General features: G+C 39.5%; 1 protein-coding gene across 9 annotated transcripts in view; it reads left to right on the top strand.

The window, feature by feature from the left end:
* Positions 1-26,270, top strand: part of PSD3 (pleckstrin and Sec7 domain containing 3) — a 570,605-nt gene that overhangs the window by 156,782 nt on the left and 387,553 nt on the right. The window contains exon 1 of one of the 9 annotated variants that reach the window (XM_060001193.1): positions 19,118-19,632. The exons of the other annotated variants lie outside the window; for them this stretch is intronic. Within the exon in view, the coding sequence (XP_059857176.1) occupies positions 19,602-19,632 (31 nt within the window). The 5' untranslated portion in view covers positions 19,118-19,601. Of the gene's footprint in view, positions 1-19,117; positions 19,633-26,270 lie in introns of those variants that run through there. 9 annotated transcript variants of the gene reach the window in all.

Below are 26,270 nucleotides of genomic sequence, written 5' to 3'. Positions count from 1 at the left end.
AGTCTGGCTAATGCTTTATCAATTTTGTTATCTTCTTAAAGAACCAGCTTTTAGTTTTATTGATCTTTGCTATCGTTTCCTTCATTTCTTTTTCATTTATTTCTAATCTGATTTTTATGATTTCTTTCCTTCTGCTAACTTTGGGGTTTTTTGTTCTTCTTTCTCTAATTGCTTTAGGTGCAAGGTTAGGTTGTTTATTCGAGATGTTTCCTGTTTCTTAAGGTAGGATTGTATTGCTATAAACTTCCCTCTTAGAACTGCTTTTGCTGCATCCCATAGATTTTGGGTCGTCGTGTCTCCATTGTCATTTGTTTCTAGGTATTTTTTGATTTCCTCTTTGATTTCTTCAGTGATCACTTCGTTATCAAGTAGTGTATTGTTTAGCCTCCATGTGTTTGTATTTTTTACAGATCTTTTCCTGTAATTGATATCTAGTCTCATAGTGTTGTGGTCGGAAAAGATACTTGATACAATTTCAATTTTCTTAAATTTACCAAGGCTTGATTTTTGACCCAAGATATGATCTATCCTGGAGAATGTTCCATGAGCACTAGAGAAAAATGTGTATTCTGTTGTTTTTGGATGGAATGTCCTATAAATATCAATTAAGTCCATCTTGTTTAATGTATCATTTAAAGCTTGTGTTTCCTTATTTATTTTCATTTTGGATGATCTGTCCATTGGTGAAAGTGGGGTGTTAAAGTCCCCTACTGTGAATGTGTTACTGTCGATTTCCCCTTTTATGGCTGTTAGTATTTGCCTTATGTATTGAGGTGCTCCTATGTTGGGTGCATAAATATTTACAATTGTTATATCTTCATCTTGGATTGATCCCTTGATCAATCCAAGATGTCTTTCTTTGTCTCTTCTAATAGTCTTTATTTGAAAGTCTATTTTGTCTGATATGAGAATTGCTACTCCAGCTTTCTTTTGGTTTCCATTTGCATGAAATATCTTTTTCCATCCCCTTACTTTCAGTCTCTATGTGTCTCTAGGTCTGAAGTGAGTCTCTTGTAGACAGCAAATATATGTGTCTTGTTTTTGTATCCATTCAGCCAATCTGTGTCTTTTGGTGGGAGCATTTAGTCCATTTACATTTAAGGTAATTATCGATATGTATGTTCCTATTCCCATTTTCTCAATTTGTTAAAAAAATGGGAATAGGAACATACATATCGATAATTATTGTAGGTCTTTTCCTTCTCTTGTGTTTCTTGCCTAGAGAAGTTCCTTTAGCAGTTGTTTTAGAGCTGGTTTGGTGGTGCTGAACTCTCTCAGCTTTTGCTTGTCTGTAAAGGTTTTAATTTCTCCATCAAATCTGAATGAGATCCTTGCTGGGTAGAGTAATCTTGGTTGCAGGTTTTTCTCCTTCATCACTTTCAATATGTCCTGCCACTCCCTTCTGGCTTGCAGAGTTTCTGCTGAAAGATCAGCTGTTAACCTTATGGGGATTCCCTTGTGTGTTATTTGTTGTTTTTCCCTTGCTGCTTTTAATATGTTTTCTTTGTATTTAATTTTTGACAGTTTGATTAATATGTGTCTTGGCATATTTCTCCTTGGATTTATCCTGTATGGGACTCTCTGTGCTTCCTGGACTTGATTAACTATTTCCTTTCCCATATCAGGGAAGTTTTCAACTATAATCTCTTCAAATATTTTCTCAGTCCATTTCTTTTTCTCTTCTTCTTCTGGAACCCCTATAATTCGAATGTTGGTGCGTTTAATGTTGTCCCAGAGGTCTCTGAGACTGTCCTCAGTTCTTTTCATTCTTTTTTCTTTATTCTGCTCTGCAGTAGTTATTTCCACTATTTTATCTTCCAGGTCACTTATCCGTTCTTCTGCCTTAGTTATTCTGCTATTGATCCCATCTAGAGTATTTTTCATTTCATTTATTGTGTTGTTCATCATTGTTTGTTTCATCTTTAGTTCCTCTAGGTCCTTGTTAAATGTTTCTTGCATTTTGTCTATTCTATTTCCAAGATTTTGGATCATCTTTACTATCATTATTCTGAATTCTTTTTCAGGTAGACTGCCTATTTCCTCTTCATTTGTTAGGTCTGGTGGGTTTTTATCTTGCTCCTTCATCTGCTGTGTGTTTTTCTGTGTTCTCATTTTGCTTATCTTACTGTGTTTGGGGTCTCCTTTTTGCAGGCTGCAGGTTTGTAGTTCCCGTTGTTTTTGGTGTCTGTCCCCAGTGGCTAAGGTTGGTTCAGTGGGTTGTGTAGGCTTCCTGGTGGAGGGTACTAGTGCCTGTGTTCTGGTGGATGAGGCTGAATCTTGTCTTTCTGGTGGGCAGGTCCACGTCTGGTGGTGTGTTTTGGGGTGTCTGTCGAGTTATTATGATTTTAGGCAGCCTCTCTGCTAATGGGTGGGGTTGTGTTCCTGTCTTGCTAGTTGTTTGGCATAGGATGTCCAGCAGTGTAGCTTGCTGGTCGCTAATGCAGCTGGGTGCTGGTGTTGAGATGGAGATCTCTGGGAGATTTTCGCCATTTGATACTGTGTGGAGCTGGGAGGTCTCTTGTGGACCAGTGTCCTGAAGTTGGCTCTCCCACCTCAGAGGCACAGCACTAACTCCTGGCTGCAGCACCAAGAGCCTTTCATCCACATGGCTCAGAAGAAAAGGGAGAAAAAGTAGAAAGAAAGAATTAGTAGAAGAAGAAAAGAAAGAAAGAAAGAAAGAAAGAAAGAAGGAAAGGAGGGAGGGAGGGAGGAAGGGAGGAGGGAAGGAAGGAAAAAAAGACGATAAAGTAAAATAAAATAAAGATAAAATATAATAAAGTTATTAAAATAAAAAACATAATTATTAAGAGGAAAACCAAAAAACAAAAAAAAAGGATGGATAGAACCGTGGAACAAATGGTGGAAGCAAGACTATAGAGACAAAATCTCACACAGAAGCATACACATACTCAAAAAGAGGAAAAGGGGAAAAAAATCATAAATCTTGCTCTCAAAGTCCACTTCCTCAATTTGGGATGATTCATTGTCTAAAGGAGGGAAGGAAGGAAAGAAAGAACAAAGATAAAGTAAAATAAAATAAAGTTATTAAAATAAAAATTAAGAAAAAAGTTAAAAAAAACAAAACAAAAACAGACAGAACCCTGGAACAAATGGTGGAAGCAAAGCTATACAGACAAAATCTCACACAGAAGCATACACATACACACTCACAAAAAAAGGAAAAGTGGAAAAAATAATAAATCTTGTTCTCAAAGTCCACCTCCTTAATTTGAGATGATTCGTTGTCTATTCATGTATTCCACAGATGCAGGGTACATCAAGTTGATTGTGGAGCTTTAATCCGCTGCTTCTGAGACTGCTGGGAGAGATTTCCCTTTCTCTTCTTTGTTCGCACAGCTCACAGGGGCTCAGCTTTGGATTTGGCCCCGCCTGTGCGTGTAGGTTGCTGGGGCGTCTGTTCTTTGCTCAGACAGGATGGGGTTAAAGGAGCCGCTGATTCGGAGGCTGTGGCTCACTCAGGCCGGGGGTAGGGAGGGTCATGGAGTGCAGGGCGAGGCTGTGGCGGCAGAGGCCGGCGTGATGTTGCACCAGCCTGAGTCGCGCCGTGTGTTCTCCCGGGGGAGTTGTCCCTGGATCACGGGACCCTGGTAGTGGCAGGCTGCACAGGTTCCCCGGAAGGGGGGTGTGGAGAGTGACCTGTGCTTGCACACAGGCTTCTTGGTGGCGGCAGCAGCAGCCTTAGCGTCTCATGTCTGTCTCTGGGGTCCGCGCTTTTAGCCGCGGCTCGCGCCCGTCTCTGGAGCTCCTTTAAGCATCGTTCTTAATCCCCTCTCCTCGGGCACCAGGTAATAAAGAGGGAAGAAAAAGTCTCTTGCCTCTTCGGCAGGTCCAGACTTTTCCCCGGACTCCCTCCTGGCCAGCCGTGGCGCACTAACGCCCTTCAGGCTGTGTTCACGCTGCCAACCCCAGTCCTCTCCCTGCGCTCCGACCGAAGCCCGAGCCTCAGCTCCCAGCCCCGCCCGCTTCGGCGGCGGGTGAGCAGACAAGCCTCTCGGGCTGGTGAGTGCCGGTCAGCACGGATCCTTTGTGCGGGAATCTCTCCGCCTTGTCCTCCACACCCCTGTTGCTGTGCTCTCCTCCGCGGCTCCGTATGTCCCCCACTCCGCCATCCGCAGTCTCCGCCCACGAAGGGGCTTCCTAGTCTGTGGACATTTTTCCTCCTTCACACCTCCCTCCCATTGGTGCAGGTCCCGTCCCTATCCTTTTGTCTCTGTTTATTCTTTTGCCCTACCCATGTTTATTCTTTTTTCTTTTGCCCTACCCAGGTACGTGGGGGGTTTCTTGACTTTTGGGAGGTCTGAGGTCTTCTGCCAGCGTTCACTAGGTATTCTGTAGTAGTTGTTCCACGTGTAGATGTATTTCTGGTGTATCTGTGGGGAGGAAGGTGATCTCCGCGTCTTACTCTTCCACCATCTTCCCGGAAGTCGTGACACTTTTTTAGTAGCAGTTCTCAAATTGTCAAGTGCTGTTTCCTTTTCCTGCTACAGATTTCTTTTACATTTGTTTTGGAGGTCAATTAATATACTTTTGTTCTTTCTGCTTAATCTAATCTGAAGGTTTATAAAAATTCCAGTGGTGTACAAATATGCCTTAAATATGTGATGCTTTAATCTCATTATGATGTTATGAAATTAAAGATTTGGAATTTTCATGCAAAAACATTCATGTGGTTGAAATAGAAATGTTAACCACCCATACTCTCAGATGGACATTTTGGTATGCCTCTGATAATTATAATGCTTGAATATAAGATGCATTAAAATAATATATGATCCATGGCTGCTGAGCCTGTGCGTCCAGATCCTGTGCTCCGCAATGGGAGAGGCCACAGCACTGAGAGGCCCGTGTACTGCAAAAAAAAAAAATATATATATATATATATATATATATGTATATATGTATATATATATATACACACACACACATATGAAAGCTAGTCTGGAGTGTTCTGTTTTTCTTATACGTAAATTTTGCAGAAACTTCTGAAGAAGTCACTACTACTGTAATAATTGAAAGACTAATGTGGAAGGTCCTAAATTGGCTGTTTCTTAACTGATAGTTTTTTAGTTGTTGTATTTGTTTGTCCTGTGTTAAATTATGGCTGACAAAGTGAGTGGGATATTTTTATTAATTTTTTGGTTCAATCCTGAGTTCTCTGTTTGTTTTATATATGTATACACACACACTTACTACGTAACAGATACTCTGCTAGGAAATTTTTATGTTAGCTATTCTTTAGACCTCAGAGGAGTCCTCTGATGCTAGGTCCCCAGTAAGGCTTAAATAATTTAACCTCAGGTTACACAGCAAGTAAGTTGTGGAACTGGCATGTCCACTCGAGTGTGACTTCAGAGCCCAAGTCTTCCCACCACATCCTACAGTATCACAAAGAATCAGAGTGAGATGCCACTGTACCCCAATTGCCAGCCTACTAACTTCAGGTGAAAGTGGGCTGTAATTCTGACTTTGTCATTAATTGGTAGTATGATAGTGAGTAATTGACTTTCCTAGCTCCACTTTTTAAAAAAATCTTTAAACCAAGGTCTTTGTGTCTACCTGAGGGTTGGGGAATGAGGAGATGGTGGTATGAATCCATGCCCCACTCCAGTCAACTAAAGGCTCCCCCTCTTATCTGTTGTACATATTGGGCTTCTATGTCAGACATCATTTGAAGGCACAATTTCTCTGCTTAAAAAAAAAAATTAAACTGTTGGTCAATATGATTTCCCAGGTCTTATCCAGCTCATTCTTTCTTGAGGGATGTTGATCAGCACAACAGCTCCTTGTTATTTTTCCTTTGGCAGGGAAAGCAGGTGTGGCCTGAGGCACCGGATTATTTAGTACCTGCTCCTTTCACTTGACAGCATTAGGGTGCTGAGGACAGGGCCATTAAATTAGGAGGAAAGCAGGCTCTAGATGGGCAGTCCTCCAAATCTCAGAATACTGAAGCATTTAAATTCTTTACCCACTGTAATCAGAGCACCCAGCTGCCCCTTTACTTTGCAGTGAAACTTTCAACAACGCACTTCCCACATCCGAGCAGAGGGAAATTATGTGAGGAAGATGACAGAAGTAAAAAATACATAAAACACTGAAACATAAATTTCTGTTTGCATTCAACATTGTAGAATTAGAGAAGATTTCTTGGCAACATGCCAAATAACAGTGAGCAAGACCCAGCACTCTTTCATCCATAGCTACGTTGTCTCTGCCTTCCTGAAAGTTTCTGTTCCTTGTTGTGCTCATGCTGTTCATATTGAAGTATTCAGTCAGCCTTACTTCACTGATACAAACAGTGGTATCATTGAGGACAGGGTCAAATCTTAACTTTTATTTCAGTACACCAGGAACATTGCAAACTATTTTAAAAAAATGTTTCTGTTGGTTAAAAGGGAGTCTAGCAAATGAGTAGGGACCACTTAGTGCACTATCCAGCTGTACCCGGAAAAGCAATTTAGAGAGCTCGCCCTTCCAATGACAGATTGTTAAATATCTTAAATTGGGCCCCTTAGCTGTCCTTGGAGTAACTGCATGGGGAATGCTGATCAAAATGAATAGAATGAAAGAAAGAATATTAAGAACCTGTTTTAATTTTCTGGTTAAAGGAAAAATGATTAGAGATTCTTTTTTTTTTTTTTTGTGGTGGGAGGCTCCCCAGAATTTTTTGGGAACTGAGATTTGTATAGGTTTGGTTCTCATATCTAGGTATAGTGGGGGAGAAGAGAAGGGGCAGGAAATAAGTTTTTCTTGTTTAATACATTTAATTAATTTCTACAGATAGTTAATGAGTATTTGCTATGTAGCCAATTCTGCTAATCACTGCTTATGAGAAACTTATGAACTTATAGGCAAGATAACATTCACACTAGGAGCCATTAAATAGATGATGATGTGTGATTGAGTGCCAGATAATTAGTATAAGTCTCATGAACAGATGACTGATTCCATGCTAATGATCCTGCATGGAGATAGACATATGTTCTTATCAGGAGACAGACTATTGAGATCAGGAGCAGCCTGGGAGGTCAGGGGTGTGTGGTCATCATATTAGGTACAGTAGAGGGAGAGCACAGCAGGGTATGAAGGCACACTCAGAGGCTTCTAGGAGGGATGTTCGTTTGTTCTGTGCCTGGCAGGGTAGGTAGTATTTGAATATATGGAAAGAATAGGCAGGATGTTCTGTTCTAGGAGGAGATGAGAGTGATGTTGTGGAGGACGGCAGAAAACTGGCTTAGGTAGAGAAATGGATTAAGATGTGATCGTGGAAGACCTTAAATCAGTTCAGCAAGTTGCCATTGGAAGTGTATGTCTTGAGAAGCTTTATTTAATCCCTATCAGTTTGATTGATGACCCTTTCTTTGGGGGGGTCCCCGCTGTACCTTAGAGTCTGCCTCTGTTATTGAACCAGTCATTCTGAAAGGCTCAAATGTATTTACAGGTTTTTCTTTCACTAAATGTGACTGAGACTATACCTGGTTACCTTGATTGGAATTTGGCTGTTTTTGAAATTCCATATTCATAAATTTACCTATCAGAGTGGGTTACTTCTACAGACAGTTTGATTTTAACCATTTTATTTTCAATCTTAAAATTTAGATTTTTGTGACATCTTGCTTTCATTGTCATATGCTCAGCACAAAAGACATAAAAATTAAATCCTGTTTAGCAATACATTTAACAAATTTGTTTTAAATAAAAAGATTAAATGAAAGGGAATTAGAATTCAGCAGCTATGTATGTATCATTAATATTATTGTGTTTGTCACTTATGTGCTGTTGCATTCACAGTGTGTGTGTGTGTGTTACTCCACTGGTATTTATTTTAGGAACTCATTTTTATTTCCGAATTTGAGTTTTATTTATTTAAAAAAATTATTTATTTATGGCTGTGTTGGGTCTTTGTTGCTGTGCATGGGCTTTCTCTAGTTGCGGCGAGCGGGGGCTACTCTTTGTTGCGGTGCACGGACTTCTCATTGGAGTAGCTTCTCTTGTTGCTGAGCACAGGCTCTAGGCGTGTGGGCCTCAGCAGTTGTGGTGCGTGGGCTCAGTAGTTGTGGCTCGTGGGCCCTAGAGTGCAGGCTCAGTACCTGTGGCACACGGGCTTAGTTGTTCCGCGGCATGTGGGATCTTCCCGGACCAGGGATTGAACCCGTGTCCCCTGCATTGACAGGCAGATTCTTAACCACTGTGCCACCAGGGAAGTCCCCCGAATTTGAGTTTTAAAGGACATTTTATAATTAGTTGCTCATGCTGATTTTCTTAGCATGAGTGTTTTAGGATGTGAAATTGCCACTTCTGCTGTGCGAGGTCTTATGGTGACGTGTGCTACCCTAGGAGCCCGGGCTGATGCTCCTCCAGCGTGGACGTGTGTCCAGGCCACCAAGTTTTCCTTGCAGGCAGTGAAGTGAAATTGAAATCTCTGTCATTGCTGATATTTCCCCTCTCCCCTCCCACCCATTTGCTCTTAACCATAAATTTCCCCATTTCTGCTGTTTATGATCTTTGACATCTTCTAATTTGGGTGTGAGTTTTCTCTATAAAAATGTAAAAATAAAAAAAATTGCTGCCAGATCCTTTTGGTGCATTGAAATTTATGTGAATAACTTGAATTAAAAGGAAAATTTCTTAGGTGAGTGAGGGCTGTGAGTGCTTAACATGAGACCCTCTGAGAGGGTTTCTTAACTTCAGAGCGTCTGTGAGCCCCCAGACATTTAATGCAAAGTTTGTATGAATATTTATCTGGATTTTTTTTTTTTTTGGCTGTGTTGGGTCCTTGCTGCTGCACGCGGGCTTTCTCTAGTTGTGGCGAGCGGGGGCTACTCTTCGTTGCAGTGCACTGGCTTCTCATTCCTGTGGCTTCTCTTGATGCAGAGCACGGGCTCTAGGCATGCGGGCTTCAGTAGTTGTGGCACACGGGCTTAGTTGCTCCGCGGCATGTGGGGTGTTCCCGGGCCAGTGATTGAACCCGTGTCCCCTGCATTGGCAGGCGGATTCTAAATCACTGTGCCATCAGGGAAGCCCCTATCTGGATGTTTTTATTGGGAGAGGATCCATAGCTTTCTCAAAGAGGTCCATGATGCCAAAAAAGTTAAGAACCACTTCTCTGAGGATTATATTTTCCTAGTCCTACAGATTCAACTATTACCCTAAATCAACTACATTAATGAGGTGTTTACCATAAAGTAAGCTCTTTTAAGTACTTGAATTAGTGAATCTATTGATATATTGTCATAATTGTTTTTGCAAGATGTACCCCATACCAGAAAGGTCAAAGGGATTAATTTACACTTTTAGTTTCTTTCCCCATTAAATTGACATATTTACTGTACAGAGACCACTTGACATAATCTTTATAAATATGGGGTGTGATGAAAATTATTTTAGGTTCATATATCCATGGATTACCTTGTAAGTTAACATCATCATCCTAGTAAAGAATTAATGAATATCTTTTAACTTCTGAACACTATGATACTTGTCTAGTCTATAGAAAATGTAACATAAGAAGTAGGTTGGGAAGCCAGTATGAAATCATGAGTATATAAGGACCCAAAGAAAAGTGCAGGCAATACATGTTTTAAGAGTAGAAAGGAGGGAACGGTCACTGTGAGTTGGGTCAAGCATGCAGGACTTCAGTGAGAAGGGGGATTTGAGCGGGGACTTGAAAGATGGGTAAGACAGAGTTTGGGGAGGAGGGAATAACTGGTTGAAGCAAGGTCCACAGGCGATTTTGCCCCTTAAGGGGACACTGAGTTGACCAATGGAGAGGCAGCAGTGGGTAGTGGCTCTTTCCCTGGCTTCTAGTCCTGGCTGGAAGCTGCTTAACCACTCTGTTCTCAGTATTTTAATTTGTAAAACTAGTACTTTTCTTATAACATTCTTAATTTATTTGGTATGTGTTATATTTGAAAAGAAAAACCTAATATACAGAGCCATCAAGATGGCAGTATGGGAATAAGGTGAGAGTAGTTAGTGGCCAGATTGCTAAGGGTCTTGAGTAACAGGGTTAAGCAGGAGTTGGCAAACTATGGCCCTTGTACTCATTTCTTGTCTTTGTAGATGACGTTTTATTGGGACACAGCCATGGGTTAATTTATCATCGTCTCTGACGACTTTTTCTACAGTGGCAGAGTTGAGTGTTTGCATCATGACTTTATGGCCCATGAAGCTTAAAATATTTACTCTTTGGTCCTTTACAGAAAAAGTCTGCTGACTCCTGAGTTAAAGAATTACAGCTTTAATTTAGTTGCATTGGGGATCCATTTAAAATTTCTGTTTTGTTTTGTTTGGGGGAAGGAAAGGTATGTAGTAGACAGTAGTAACAACAATGCCACCGGAAAAGTGTATTAGGAAGATTAATCTAGTGAAGTTGCCTAGAGTGCATTGGAGGGTATGAATTCGTGTTGAGGTGGGTAGGCTGTTTAGGACCAGTAGTTAATTCCTGAAGCACGCTAGAGAAGAGATGGTATCCACTGTAGGAAGAGATAGTAATAAGAAGAATGTAAATGGAGGGATAGATGTGTGAGACTCTAAGAAAATAATAATAGTCTTGGAGACGATATGGGGAGATACGAGGGAATATATGAGGATCTAAAGTATGTCACTGAAGTGACCGGAGGGGTTAGTGGTGCATCTGAAATAGGAGCTAGTTTTATAGGGAAGTTCATCACTATGGTTTTGGCATGTTGAGTGTGACGATACATCTGTCAGGTAGTTAGAAGTTATTGACTCTTTGCTTTTTCTGCTTCTCTGGCCAGACCCAACTTTCCGGGAATGGTAGGCACAATTCAGAGAGTAGGCTGCCCTTAATTGCTCAGAACTCCCCCTACAGGATCCCAGGAAAGAGGGAATCTGTTTCCTTAGTCCAGTTTTTCTTCTTCCTGGTAGTGCCTTCCAAGAGTGATGGCGGTGGGTTGCATGGTGAAATAATGTGGATGTGTAGCACATGGCTTGTAAATGCCAGCGACTTGATCACTATCTGTGGGAGAAGCACGGGGCAGCTCCCAGAGGCTCTCTTGAGCATGTTGGCTCAAGTTAGTTCTTCAGACAAAACTCACAATCTTCCCTTCTACTCTTAGCCTGAGACACACATCCCTTCTAGACTCCTGAGACCTCCACCAGAGGTGAGCTAATTAGACTGTATGTGAGCTGCTTCTGGCTGTGGTTTACTTTGTATTTTTTTCTTATTATGTTGTCATTATCATAAGTTGGGTGGTTCTTTTGCCAACACAGATCGGAATGTAGCCTTGACACCTTTAACTTGGTAAGATTTATTTTCTGTTTGGCTTTCTTGAGGCTTGTAATTAAAGGATACAAACTGGTCTAGAGTTACTTTGTTTTTTCTCCTTGTTCTGTCATCCCGGTCCAAATCTAGACCCTTGCCTCAGAGGTCTGGTCTGGCCAATTACATTTTCTTCCGAATTAACTAAATTCTTGACATCTTTCCCTTTTCCTGTATAGTAGTCTCCGTCTGACGAGCACTTCCAGTCAATGGAAGTGTGAGGTGGACTGAAGCTCAGGGCAGATGTCAGATCTGGGAACCTGGAATGATCAGGGCAGAGCCTTCCTTTCAAATACAATTTTGTAGTTTTCAGTTAACTTTTCAGGCAACCTTCTCAGTTTAATCTTACAACAGCCCTGTGAGGTAAACATCTTGTAATTAATTGTTCAAATTATGTTGAAAATTAATTGCAAATTTTTATTTTAGTGAGTACAAAAGGCTGGATAAGTTGACTTTTAGTGAGAATTTTTAAAGTAATAGATGAAAGCTGAGGCTCAGGAAGGCAAAATTACTTGTTCCAATCACATGGTAAGTAATGGAACAAAGGCCGATCCCCAGTAGTAATAGTAGTGACATCAGCTAGATCTTACTGACTGTTCCCTAAGTGCTGGGCACTGTTTTAAGTATTTTATGTGTATTAACTCATTTAGAATACTTTTGCCACAATACCAGTTTGTCTGTTGGGTGATAGATGTTTCTTCCAAGCTCTTCCATTTTAGAAGGTGAAGAATACAAAGTGAGAAGAGCAGTGAGCTGAGAACTAATCAATTTTTGGGACAACCTATAATTTAAGGGCAGAAGAAATGCCAGAAGCCGGGGAAATAGCAGAATGGCAGAAGCGATAGAACAACGACTAGGGTAGCATATTGTCACACGAGCCAGTGGAGGAGGGGGATTGTAGAAGAAATTCCTACCCTTCCATCCCTTGACTGACTGGACTGCGCTCTGCTCTTAGGGCTGGATCTAGAGTCCATGTGGTCCTGCTTCCCTGCCAAGGGGTGGGATGTTACATTTTATTGTAACATAGCTGATACAAGGTGAGAGTTTATGAACAGAATCTCTTACTGAAAGAAAGAAAATAAAAAGAAATGGCAAATAAATAAAGGAGTTTATAGGAGAGAGAATTATAATCCTAATTTAACTAAAGGCTAGCCAGAAATCGGCTTGATGAGTACAGATCCTAGGGCCCTCTGGCTACTTCAGTTGCCCACTTCAATGTCGTTTGGATAATTATTGACTTTTCTACTTTGGGGAAGATTCAGTTCCTCCTAGAATTGGCTTTCAAGTTTTACCTTTGCGTATGGTGTCCCCTTTAGCCCAAGACTCTGGAGCATTCTTTCTCCTCCAGTGCTATTCTTGCACCCTTGGGTTCTGATTCCATCCCAGGCCCCATACATGAGGATGGCAGTTTCCTGACTGACCATAGAAATTCTCCTTGCCTGTTACATGCAACCTGAGTTTTATGCCATCTTAACCTGACTTTGCAGTTTGACATCTGTGCTTCCTGGGTATCTCAGTGATACGGGGGTACAGCAGTGAACAAAACAGATACAAATCATTTACTTCGTGGAGGTTTCCTTTGAGTCAGTGGGGCTTATAGTTTGATTACATTCTGAATAATATTAATTAGCCAGTTGTAAATATAAGAATCTACCTAAGATAATATTGGGAATAACCAGAGTAGTCAACAGTAACTGAATTATATTACTAAATGGCACGTTGTATGTTCATTATAAATGATGTTTACATGGTTTATATATAATAGAAAATAACATAAGTATTATTGTAAATAAGTTAATATGCGCAACAAGGGAAAAATGTTTAAATTCCCAAACTGTGGTAGAATAAAAGACAGGAATGAAGTACAGCCCAGTGTGAAGTAGAAGCTTTGTTTCCTTCTGCTCTTCTTAGACTCACATTTGGGCTGCCAACTAAATTCCTTTCCTTCTTTTTTTTTTTTTTAATTTGATCTGAGGGATGTTTCTTGCCCTTCTTATCTTCTAATTGTATGTTGGCCAGGTGGCTTAAACTCTCTCTATGCTCTTATCTGTAAAAAAGGAGTTAATATTCTCCATACCCTGAGAACCCTCTTACACTGTTTGGTGGGAGTGTAAATTGGTGCAGCCACTCTGGAAAATAGTATGGAGGTTCCTCAGAAAACTAAAAGCAGAGCTACCGTAGATCCAGCAATCCCACTTCTGGGCATATACCCAGAAAAAACTATAATTTGTAAAGATACATGCACTCCTATGTTCATAGCAGCACTATTTACAATAGCTAAGACATGGAAACAACCTAAATGTCCATCGACAGATGAGTGGATAAAGAAGATGTGGTACATATGGAATGGAATATTACTCAGCCATAAGAAAGAATGAAATAATGCCATTTGCAGCAGCATGGATGGACCTAGAGACTATCATACTAAGTGAAGTAAGTCAGAAAGAGAAAGACAAATACCATATGATATTACTTGTATGTGAAATCTAAAAAATGACACAAATGAACATATCTACGAAACAAAAACAGACAGATGTAGAGAACAGACTTGTGGTTGCCAAGGGGGAGGGGAGTGGGGGAGGGAGGGACTGGGAGTTTGGGATTAGCAGATAAAAACTGCTAATAGGGTGGATAAACAACAAGGTCCTACTGTATAGCACAGGGAACTATATTCAGTGGCCTGTGTTAAACCATAAAGGAAAAGAATGTGAAAAAGAATACATATACATATAACTGAGTCACTTTGCTGTACAGCAGAAATTAAACACAGCATTGTAAATCAACTATGCTTCAGTAAAATTTTAAAAAATTAAAAAAAAAATCCTCTACACCCCCAAATTATCAGAAAAGGAGGAGTGGCTTTATATTCAAGTTTTTACCATTTCTGAATTAGGGATGTTTGATTGTTTTTGAATAACAAAGAACTTTTGGAGAATACGTATTAGCTTGAAATAACTACAGATAATTCTAGTTGGGATGCTTACAGAGATCACTAAAACAGGTTTAAACAAAGAGGAGGAAACAAATTTAACACACATTTATTAATTATACCTGAAGAAATGATCCTGGAGTTGTAGGTGTTGGATGTCACTGTAAACTGGCTTTTAAAGGTGACTTTTAAAGGTCAGACAGTGAGTGTAGCACTGAATGGATTCTGTGCATTAGGATAGAATTTCCAGCTACAGCATCACACAGCTTTAAAAATTGCTGTATCTCAACTTAAAGCAGAACCTAAGATGTAATATAACTGAAAATGAGACTGTGGTGGTAGCAAAGATTCTAACGACAATTGCATGTGAAAAGCTTGACTCTGATAATTCCCAGAAATGTAAGTCAGAGCAAGTATTTTTATTGTTTTATGTAGTATGTTATTTTATATATGTACACAATTAACATAAAATATTATGAGAAGCTATTTGATTATTTAATGTACATCCTTAAAGTGTAGCCAACGACTTTTTGTCCATTGGGTTGCCTTATATTCAGGTATACCTGGTCTTTACTTCTTAGGAGATTTTAAGGGTTAAATGAAACAGTTAATTGGGTGTCTGCTGTGTAGTAAGCACTGGGTAAATAGGGACTGACAACAAGACCTGCTGCAGTTCTGTTTCCTGCTCTTTCCTTGTCATCACAGCTGGTGGGGGAGCAGGAACACAGTGGGGAGTGACTTGGAGGGTGACAGGGTAGCTTTATAGGTAAATAGCATCTTGCCCAGTCTCTCCTCCTCCAGGTCTCCACCCTCCACCCCCGCCGCCTCCCCACACAGTCTGTAGCGCAGAGAAGGCGCAGTGGTTCTGCACTCTGAGACGGCTCACCCTCTCCTCACCAATGCAGACCCTCAGGTCCACTGACTGTGGTCGTCCTGCCAAGCAGTCCTGGGAGAGTTGGAGAGTTTGTAGGTGATTTTAAATTATATCTTTACTGAACAGGAGGTTTCAGACATACACACTTTTTGTAAGGTATGTTTCCCTACAAGCTTACTAGTAGGGCTGTGTATATATTTCTTATAAGTTACAAGTGAATTTTTGTTATTTTTTTAAAACAATGTTCAGAGTATAAAGCTCTGGCATAACTGTCATTATTTCTAGTCTTGGTGTGCACACCTGTCCTCTCTGCTCACTTGGATTTATTTTCATGTTATGTCTTCCTGGATTCTGTTTTCTATGTTAATCTTAAACATTCAGATGTACCTTATAATAGAGACAGTAGACTAATATGTAAAAACTAAATTTTTATAATCCTGAAATTGGCACTGCGTATATTTGTTAACATCTAAGAACCAGAATTAAAAAATAAATAACTTGAGATAGGAAAACTGGCTTCTTCTTTTTTTTTTTTTTGCGGTACGCGGGCCTCTCACTGTTGTGGCCTCTCCCGTTGCGGAGCACAGGCTCCAGACACTCAGGCTCAGCGGCCATGGCTCACGGGCCCAGCCGCTCCGTGGCATGTGGGATCCTCCCAGACCGGGGCACGAACCCACGTCCCCTGCATCGGCAGGCGGACCCCCAATCACCGCGCCACCAGGGAAGCCTGGAAAACTGGCTTCTTATTTGTTGAAATTTGCTCAATAAAACGAAGTTATTTCAAATAAGGAACTATTGTTACCAGTTCTTCTGATAATCTTGTCTCCTCATGGATTTAGTAAGTAATAAAGGCAAATAATAAAATATCATATGTTGTGACAAAATTGGCATTATAAAGTCTTTATTTGTAAAATATTTTTAATTCTAAAATTTTATACTAAATTGGATAACAGTAGTTTGCTTGCCTGTTTGTATTACTTTGTTGGAAATTTTTGAGAAGTAACACGTTATATCAAATAGCAATTTATTACCTACAGCTTGTCAGTGCTAGTGACAATAAAGTCTAGAAATACATTACTGATTTTAAATTTTGTTATTCAAGAATAATTAATTATTCATTTCTCTTAAAACTTTCTTACAAGATTTGTATTTAGGATTTGTTTTAATCAGGTATGGTAAGTCACACAGACATGGGAATAATTGTCATGAAGAAAGAAGTGTACTCACAGATCTCTAGAAACACCTGCAGGGCCACATGGGGATAGAAGGGGGTGGGGAAGAGCACAGCCCAGCCTTTAATGGGGTTTTTGCTGGAAGGAATGGGTAAGGCAGGGTAGATACCTGCGTAAGCTTAGGATTATATAGTTTGAATAATTTCAAGGGTTAAAGTCTAGGGGTAGTTCCTAGTTGTCCCATGCCAGGCCCTTGGGTGATGTAGAGCCGGGGAATATTGGCTTAGGTGGGAGAGGTTGAGGAAGGAGATGCATGGGGTGTGGCTCTGGATTGGTTGATTGGTGCATCAGAAGTGTACTCCCAGGGGAGTCCTTTGCTCTCTTCAGGAAATAGCTAGCCCTGGGAGGGGCTGACTCTCCAAGATCAAGGCCCCAAATGCCAGAGCGTCAACACAGAAAATAAGAAGATACAGTCAATACAAACTTTATGTTAACACTCAAAATACTTTATAATTTAAATTTCATACTTTCTTCATTAAAAATCATTGGTTGCAGTTGGCTGTTGTATACTTTTGTTTAGAAGATCTTAAATTTTAATGAAAAAGTGTATTTTATAAATCTAGCTTTTTTGATTGGTACAGTATGTCAGTGATATTTCTAGAAAAATAAATTATCTTTTACAGAGGAGATATAAACAGAATATTGGTTGGTAAATTCTTTAATGGTTCTCTCATCTGAATATTATTGATATTATCTGTCTTTCAAGGATAATGGCAGCTTTATTAGGTTACATTTCAGAAACAAAACAAAACCAGACAGTCAAAGACTTCAGGATGTCACTGCCAACCCAGTCGTAGACTCAGGTGCTGTTTCCACATGTATATTTTTTAGAGATAGTGTACATGAGAGACTAGAGAATATGTAACAAATTTATCTTCAAGCTTTACTTTTTAAAATGGTGAGTTTTAGGATGTCTGTCAAAGATATTGTTAATTAAAGCCTAATGTGAAACGCTAGACATTTGGAAATGAGACAGTTGTGTGGTTGAGACAGTTTCATTTCCTCACAGTCACTGGTAGATGCATTTAAGGGGATCATCTTAGTTATGTAGCCTTTTCATAATCTCAGTAACTTTATTCAGCACCCTCATTCATGTATTTGAGTTTTTTCCCCTTGTAAGGAGCTTTCTTGGAAAGCACACCCAACAACTTCAGCTTATATCTCACAGAGAGTTGGTGATTCATGGGTTGGTTAATGTTTGTATGACACCAGCAAAGGTTGTCCTTTCTGCTTTTCCTACCAACTCTGGAAAAATTGCAGCTCTTCTTGGAGAAGTTTTTGAAAAGGGAGGAAGCTGGCAGTTGTAGTTTAAAAATGCAGTAATAATGCTAAAAGTAATGATGATTATAGTAACAATAATAATAATCTTGAGCTTTTATTATATACTAGTTGCTAGTATGAGTGCTTTATATATTTATATGAATAGTTAATTTAATTCTCAGAACAACCTCATTGTTTTCCTCATTTTTTTTGGATGAGAAAATTGAGCCCCTCAGAGGTTAAATCTTGCTTGAGGGACATAATTGGAAAGTGATGGAACCCAGACTACAAGTCTAGATTGTGCGCTTTAACCGTGCTTTTATAACTTAAAAATCTATAGCTCAGAAGTAAGGAAACTAAAGCCGAAAGATTTAAAGCCATTGGCCCAAGGTCACTGGAGCAGTCAACACTGAAATTCCTCTCCTGGGTGTCATTTTCACTATCTTCGTATGCTTTCTCTAGGTGTACTCTCTGCCTTTATCCTCTTATATTTGGGTGAATCTTCTTGCTATTTTTGACTTGCTGTGGTTCCAAATTCTGAAAATTATATTCTTCCTTTGGAATTGTTTTACTTGACAAGGAAGCCCCCAGGAGTCAGTGTAGCTTTATGGACTGAGAGGGTGGACTTTGAACCTTAGTGCCTGTAATTGAATCCTACCTGTGCCGGTTTTAGCCATGTGAACTCATACAAGTCAGATACTTCTTGTGTTTCAGTAGTTTTATCTGTAAAATGGGTTAATTATGGTAGCTATCCCACAGGGCTGCTGGTAGGAATAGATAAGTTAATACAATAAAGCTGCTTAGTGTGGTGCCTGGCACATAGTAAGCATTTTATAAATATTTTCTATTCTGGCTATATTATTTATGAGAAATGTATACTCCAAATTAAACTCAGCACATTATCTCACACCTATTAGGTACTCAGTAAATGCATACGGAGTGAATAAAAATAATCATCAATTGCTTTGTATTGGCCTTTGCTTTTTATACTAGTTGGAAAATTAAGGTTATAGAAGATGAGATATTTTCAATGTTTGTATTAACCTCTGTTACTAAGGACCAATATTACACTATGCTCTTCATCTCGTGCTATTTTTCACTTCACTTTTCTCATCTACAAAACCATTAGTTTTTCATTTAGTATTTTTATTGAGATTGTGTAGAAAGGTATTGCATACATCTGAGGTACCATTGGTGATGTAAAAGTTTATGTCATCATATTTAAAACTAAATGTTAATGTCTTCGAATTTTTTCATGTCACATTTTCCAAGTAATATCAGCTACCCATTAAATAAGAATTTAATTGCAGGAATGGTAATGCAGTCGTCAGTAAAATGACTTTAGTTGGCAGCATCATTTAGCCGTGAGATGAGGACTGGGAAAGCAGGATTGAGATCCTCCCACGGCAGTTGTTCAACATTACATTTGCTTTTGCCTTTTCTGGTTAAATAACACAAGAATTAAACCCTTTAAAAGGGAGCCCATCCATCTCCTTTCACGCGTGTCCTTCTTGCATCAGAGAAAATGCTGCATAATTCTGAGATGACAGCCCCACCTGTGATGTCACCCGGGGTGGTACAGTCCTCTCCGAGGCTTTGCTGGGGTTCCTGCTGCTGCACTGGGGAAATGGTTACATTAAAGCTCACTCCCGTCATCTCCATTATCTCCTTGGAAGTAGTTTTCACAAATATAGAAAGGCCCTACGGTGGTTGTTTTCGGTAAGCTACCAAGGTGGAGAGCGCAGAGGCAGACGGGAGCGTGAGGGCAGGCTGCTGTGCCTTTGTGACACAGGGAGAGGCGGCAGCTCGCTCAGCCGGGCTCCTGGTGCTCAGAGCGCTTCCATGGACATCACCCTGTGCATTGCAGGGCCACAGGGGCTGCCAGGAAATCTGAAACTCATTTGCTTCCAGTTACTAGAACGGCAGATTTTGAATTAGCCAGCTTCTTTTCTAGCTAACTTTTCTCAAGCGTTAAGCTGATGAACTGGGCATTTTCTATGATCAATGGGTAACTGCTGGAGCTACAGTAATCTCTGTGAGTAACCTCTATTTGTAGGTCTATGCAGGCAAATATATTTTGTATATCTATCTTTTGTAAAATGCTGCTGTAAAATGATCCGTCTGTATTATTGACTGCTTTTGCTTACTAGTCTTGTCTTTTGACCATCCCAGTAGGAGACTGCTGGGGCTGGATGAGGTTTTGCTGAATCCTGACTAGAGAAGCACATACTGCATTTAACCGGGGTGTCCACACCAGCCGTTCTTTAATTCCCCAGCCGCCAGAAAGACACCACCTGCCCTCCGAGTGCTGTTGCCCAGAACCTCCCCTGGCTTTAACGTGGAAGGTTTATTTTAGCATCTGACATTGGATTTTTCAAAATTTTTATTTTTAAATAGAAAACAGAATATTATTCTTACCTGTAATTTTATTTCCTTTCATTGTTTTTTGTTGTTGTTCAAACGGCTTTCCTGGGAACACAGAATTCTATCATCCTGTTTCTCCCTGTTTCTGATGTATTATATAGAAAGAAAGAGGAAACCAGCTACCCCTGTAGTTTTAGAAAGCCATCATGTTGTGGCACTGGATGGGAATGGGGAGGAGTTTCTCTTAAAGAGCTCAGACTGCTTTCCCCCTGCTCTGCCGGAGTCTCTGGAGGAGAGCGTGGCTAGCCCCAGGCAGCACCACAGCCGCTCCTTGAGCACTGTCCTTGAGGCTGAGGTGGCCTCTGCTGGAGGTTTATTTTTCCTCAGTTTACACATGGGGGTGTGTTTTTCTTATCTGTGGAAAGTGTCACTTTTAGAGTAGTTCAAGATTTATTTCTCTCTCACCAGGGAACTTGACTTCGGTGAAATTTGCATTTTCAGAGACGCTTGGAATTATTGCTCATGTCAATTTGCAGCCTGAATCCTTACCAAAACTGTGGGTCTCTTATTGAGCATGAAAACTACTGAATGCAAATATGGATCAGCTGAGGCTTGTGACAGGCTGGAGGCTGAGTGAAGCTGTTGTTTTCCACTGCACTTGACACCTGTCTTGGCACACAGCGGTTTAGGGAAGTCCACAGCTGTAGTGGATCATCACTGCTAGGCACTCCAGCCGCTTGGCATTTGTGATTTTTAAGAAAAAGAATTGTATAGTATTTTGAATTTCAACTTAAGTATTAAATTTCTTTAATATTTCAATTTTAAAATATTAAAATATTTAATAAAATATCTTAAATAAGAACTTATATTAATACCACCACATCTGTGTTAACTTTAGCAGAAGAGAGCCTGCTATAAACAAGACTGTGGAGTTCTTTAAAAGCTTAAACTTTTGCTTTTAAAAATAAAGAGAAAACAAAAAAAATCAGTGAAGATCAGAGAAATTTAAAAATTGGGTTTTCAGAGAGTAAAGTGGTGGTGACCAGGGGCTGTCAGGGTGGGGAAAATGGGGAGATGCTGGTCAAGGGTACAAACTTACAGTTACAAGATGAATAAGTTCTGGGGCTCTGATGTAAAGCATCGTGATTATAGTTAATAATATTGTATGATGTACTTTGAAGCTGCTAAGAGAGTAGATCTTAAATGTTTTCACCACAAAAAAGGAAGTAATTGTGTGATGTGGCAGAGGTGTTAGCTCAAGCTATAGTGGTGATCATTTTTCAATCTCTAAGTTTATCAAATCAACACGTTGTATACCCTGAACCTACACAATGTTATATATGGATTACATCTCAATAAAGCTGGAAAAAATTAGAACATAAAATTGGGTTTTTAAAAGTGTGGATTCCTAACAGGAAGAAGTAGAAAAAGGATAGAATGGATGAAATCAGAGGAGCAATGATGATCAGAAGCGCTAAGACTGGAAGGAGAAGCACAAAGTGTGGATATAAGAAGAAACAAATGAGAGTGGATGATAGGTCAAAGTGGAGAATCCTACTGATTGAGAAAAGGAAACCAGCTTTTAAAAACAATGATTTTAAAGATAGATCTAAATTCAGCTCTTGCAGCTTAGAATTTCTCCTCCGTGATGAGTGCCAGGTCTCTGCACGCTGGCAGAGGCCTGGGTTAGGGTCACTGGGCTGCTCCTTAGCGCACTTGTCTTACCTACCGTGTGTTGTGTGCTGCTGCTCCTAGCCCACAGAGCTCCTCTGCAGTTGACTGGAATGGAAAGCTAGTCTCATTTCCCCAGGGACTAGAATTGAAGGAGAAAAATTGGGTTCTGAATCATTAGTATGTGAAATTTAGTTTGTGATGAGCACAGCTGTAACTATTAATCACTTGGGGAAAGAGTGTCCAATTAAGAGAAGTGTCTCGTGTGCACATGCTAATAGCTTGTGTAGTGGTCGGCAGACCTTTTCCTGGGTTTTGTAACATATAAATACCTTAAATATCTGTGCTTTTAGAGAGTTATTAGTGACCAGGTAATAGCCAGCATCCTCAACTACATACTGTAGCCGTCTCCAAAGTGGGACTTTTATTAAGAGTGTGTAACAAAGTATAATGTACTTAGATTACTCATTTAGCAAATTATCATTACTCATACTCATTTTATATCACCTTTATCATACTAAATGTATTTTCTATTGCTTAGTAAAAATGGATTATTCTCCTGTTTGTTTCCTTTTTTTAAATAAAACTTTTTCTACTGCACTACAAATCGAAACCATGCATGCATCACTGTGATACTGGAGGGGTTTATTGATTGTTAGAAACATTGATCATTGTTATTCACAGTTAAGGATTATGATTACTTATAGATAAAATGTATTTGAGATTTTTTACTCTGCAAGGCTTACTTTTTATGTTGCTTTGTAAATTGGACCTTTGTCTTCAATTTTTTTTTATTGATTTATGAAATTTCAGACTAAAGGGGACAATTAGGCACCCATCTGTCCATGGGATTGAATTCCTTCCTGACAGGTCGGGGGCAGTGTGTCTTTAAGGTTGTTTCTGTAAGTTTTCCAGTGTTGAAATAACTTAAGAATTTATAGTTCTTTTATCACACTAACTGATTATATACGTTTTAATATGTTTGGTAGCTGATATTCATTAGGGAACAGAGAGCACCAAGGGCATTACTGCATTTATGAACAACCTACAAGGGAAGGAGAGAAACTGACTTCTAGTGGCTGGGTTAGCCATGATTTGTAAAGGATTGAAAATGTGCTCAACTGTACTTATTAAAAATAGTGCTGTCTTGAAAGTGCCACACGAGAGTGAATTTGCCTATGCATTTTTATTTTACAAGTGATATATCCAGTGACATGAACCTTGAAAGTCTGGGAAAATCTCCCAGTTTTTAAAACCAGAAAAACCTTACCTTTCCCTCAGCTTCTTTCTTTTAAGCTACAATGTAATTTCTTTAAGGCTATGTACAGATGTTAATGTACAGGCATTTACTAATGCTCAGTTTTACATTTGTAGGGTTTTTTTTTAGGACTTTATGGTCTTTTGCCTAAAGGTAGAGTCATTGACCATTCACTGTGGGAGAAATTCACTGTGAGCTGTAAACTAAAGACAGGTCCCATCACAGTCGAGGTGGTTCTCTTCCTCTGCTGAAAGGATCCTGGACCAGCTGGATGGCAAACCCAGACCAGAATGCACAAGGCTTTCTCTTGATTGGAAGGAGAGGCTGCATGTTTTCTTTACCTCTTGTTTACTTGATTGAACACTTGGACCTTTCAGTTAGGAGGTAGGAACTCTTAAGATTATCTTTCAGAATAAAAATTAACCATTTAAATGTAGTCAGAACAACTTCTAGATATTGTTGTAGTTCTCTGGAGAAGTACTACCATATTTTAAAGTGTATACAGATTACCTGGGGTTCTTTTTAGAAATACAGATTCTGATTAGGAAGGTCTGAGATGGTACTTGAGTCTGCATTTTGAACAGACTCCTGGGTGATACCTATGCTGCTGTCCCCTGGCCACATTTTGAGTAGGAAGGTTCTAGGGCAGTGCTTTCAAACAGACTTCTCTGTGAGCATGGAAAAATATTCTGTATCTCTGGTACAATATGATAGCCACTAGCAACATATGGTATTGAGCACTGGATTTTCAGTTTAATTTTAATTAATTTTTAAGTAGTTATATGTGGCTGTGGCTACCATATAGGGCAACATAGCATTTAGAGAGTAAGTTAAACAATTGAGAAATTAATGTTTAATGGTAACAACCCATGTAGGATCATGGTGAATTCTAGAACTATGGCCAAGGTTGTCCCCACTTAACTTTACCACTGCTTTACCACTGCTCTCTGCAAGAGAACATATATGCAGATAGAGTTGCTGGACTGCAAGCTCCTTGTTAGGAAGGACGACCCCGCCCCCCACCCCCACCCCCCGCAATGTTTCCAGCATTCTCTTCAGCCTGTACTTGGGAGTAGGGGACAGAACTTAGGTGGCATTGACGTGTAGTGTTTTGCTTGGGTTTTGGGAGGCTTCTTTCTGTTTCTCTTTTGAGGTTCTATTAAATGGTATCCTATTGGTTATAGGACATTCTTCATTCATTCATTGATTCAACAAATATATCCATTTTGCTCGGTACTGTTATTCTAGGCTCTGGGGATATAATGGTAAAGAAATCAGACAAAGTGCTTCTCTTTTGGAGTTTATATTCTAGTGGCAACAACACAAAATAAGACAAAACAAACAAAGAATCTTTTCCTAAAAATGACTGGGCCTAGTTCCTAGGGAATGTGTGTATGATTCGTAATTGTGGTTTCATGGACGTGGCCCCCATAGTCTTTTGGGAAACCTATATCCAGTTGCTCAGAATCCCTTATGATAAACTTCTTTACTTCACATTTCTACTGTGAAGCTGTGACCAAGTCTGCAGAAGACTTGCCAAATAGTTCTTTTTCTTCTTCTTTTTTTTTCCTTCAGCCATTTTCTTTTAAGGAGTTTGCTACTCAGAGTAGAAAGAAATCCATTTCATTTACTGGGCCTCAAGCAGGGTCAGTCTTAGAAGGGCCACGGTTTTTCTGAAGCTCATCTTTTGGAGCAGGCTTGTTTCTCCATGATTTCGAGAATTCTTTTTTGAAGTATAATTGACATACAATATTATATTAGTTTCAGGTGTACAATGTAATGTTTCATTATTGTATATGTTGTGAAATGATCACCACAGTAAGTCCATCACCATACGTAGTTACAGAAATTATTTTTCTTGTGATGAGGACTTTTAAGATCTACTCTCTTATCAACTTTCAAATATGCAAGACAGTATTATTAACTATGGTCCCCGTGCTGTATATTACATCCCCATGATTATTTTATAGCTGGAAGTGTGTACATTTTGAATCACTTTACCCGTTTCACCTCCCCCCACATCCTTCTGACAACTTCCAGTCTCTCCTCTGTATATGTGAGCTTGTTTTTGTTTTTGTTTTTTTTTAAGATTCCACATGTAAGTGAGACCATTCAATATGTGTCTTCCTCTGACTTATTTCATTTAGCATAATGTCCTCAAGGTCCAATCATATTGTTGCAAATGGCAAGATTTCATTCTTTTTTATGGCTGAGTAATATCCCATTATATAAACTATATATAATATATATATATACCACAGTTTCTTTATCCATTCATCCATCGATGGGCACTTAGGTTGTTTCCATATCTTGGCTATTGTAAATAATGCTGCAGTGAACATAGGGGTGCAGATATCTTTTCAATTAGTGTTTTTGTTTTCTTCAGGTAAATACCCATAAGTGGAATTGCTGTATCATATGGTAGTTCTATTTTTAATTTTTTGAGGAACCTCCACACGCTGGAGGTTGCGCTAATTTACGTTCCATCAACAGTGTACTAGGGTTCTCTTTTCTTCACATCCTTACCAACACTTTTTATTTCTTATCTTTTTTTTTCTTTTTTTTTTTCTTGAGGTGTGCGGGCCTCTCACTGTTGTGGCCTCTCCCGTTGCGGAGCACAGGCTCCGGACGTGCAGGCTCAGCGGCCATGGCTCACAGGCCCAGCAGCTCCGCGGCATGTGGAATCTTCCCGGACCGGGGCACGAACCCGTGTCCCCTGCATCAGCAGGTGGACTCTTAACCACTGTGCCACCAGGGAAGCCCTCAGAAGATTTTTTAAATTTCAGGGAAAAGATTGAAGACACATACTAGGGTATCTCACTACTAATAAAGATGGAGGGCAGGAGAGGGATGTACAGCTTAGTAGAGGTAAAATAGATAAGCTCTGGTTTTTATTTGTTGTATCATGTTGGCAAGTACATCATTCCTTTGAGGCTGTTTTCTTGCTAATTATGTTAGGTAGCCAAATTAATTCTTTGATTCCTTTGACTTTTGCAGTTTTATATTCTATGATCCTCATTTTTTGTAAAGGCATACTCTAACTTAAATAAAAGCATTATAACGTCTATAGGAAGTATTTCCCACTGTGATCTAAGTACTTCTCTAACAATTTAAAGCTATTTTACTAAGTTAAAGAAAAAAGCCCATGCTTTTGGATTGTATACTTTTTTCTTTCATTGCATTTTAACAATAAATTTATAGCTTTTAAACTACGGAGGAAATTAAGTCCCCTGAATTATTAAGGAAGAGAAAACTGTTAAAAGCCTAAAAAGTGTAAAATATGAAAAATGTTTTTTAAAAAAGTGTAAAAAGGTATAAATAAATGCCAATATAGAATATTTCCCAATTCATTTTGTTAAGCCCACATTACTACCCAAACC

Source organism: Delphinus delphis, chromosome 21 (genome assembly GCF_949987515.2).
Source record: "Delphinus delphis chromosome 21, mDelDel1.2, whole genome shotgun sequence".
NCBI classification, from domain to species: Eukaryota; Metazoa; Chordata; class Mammalia; order Artiodactyla; family Delphinidae; genus Delphinus; species Delphinus delphis.
This window is presented reverse-complemented; position numbering and strand designations above follow the sequence as displayed.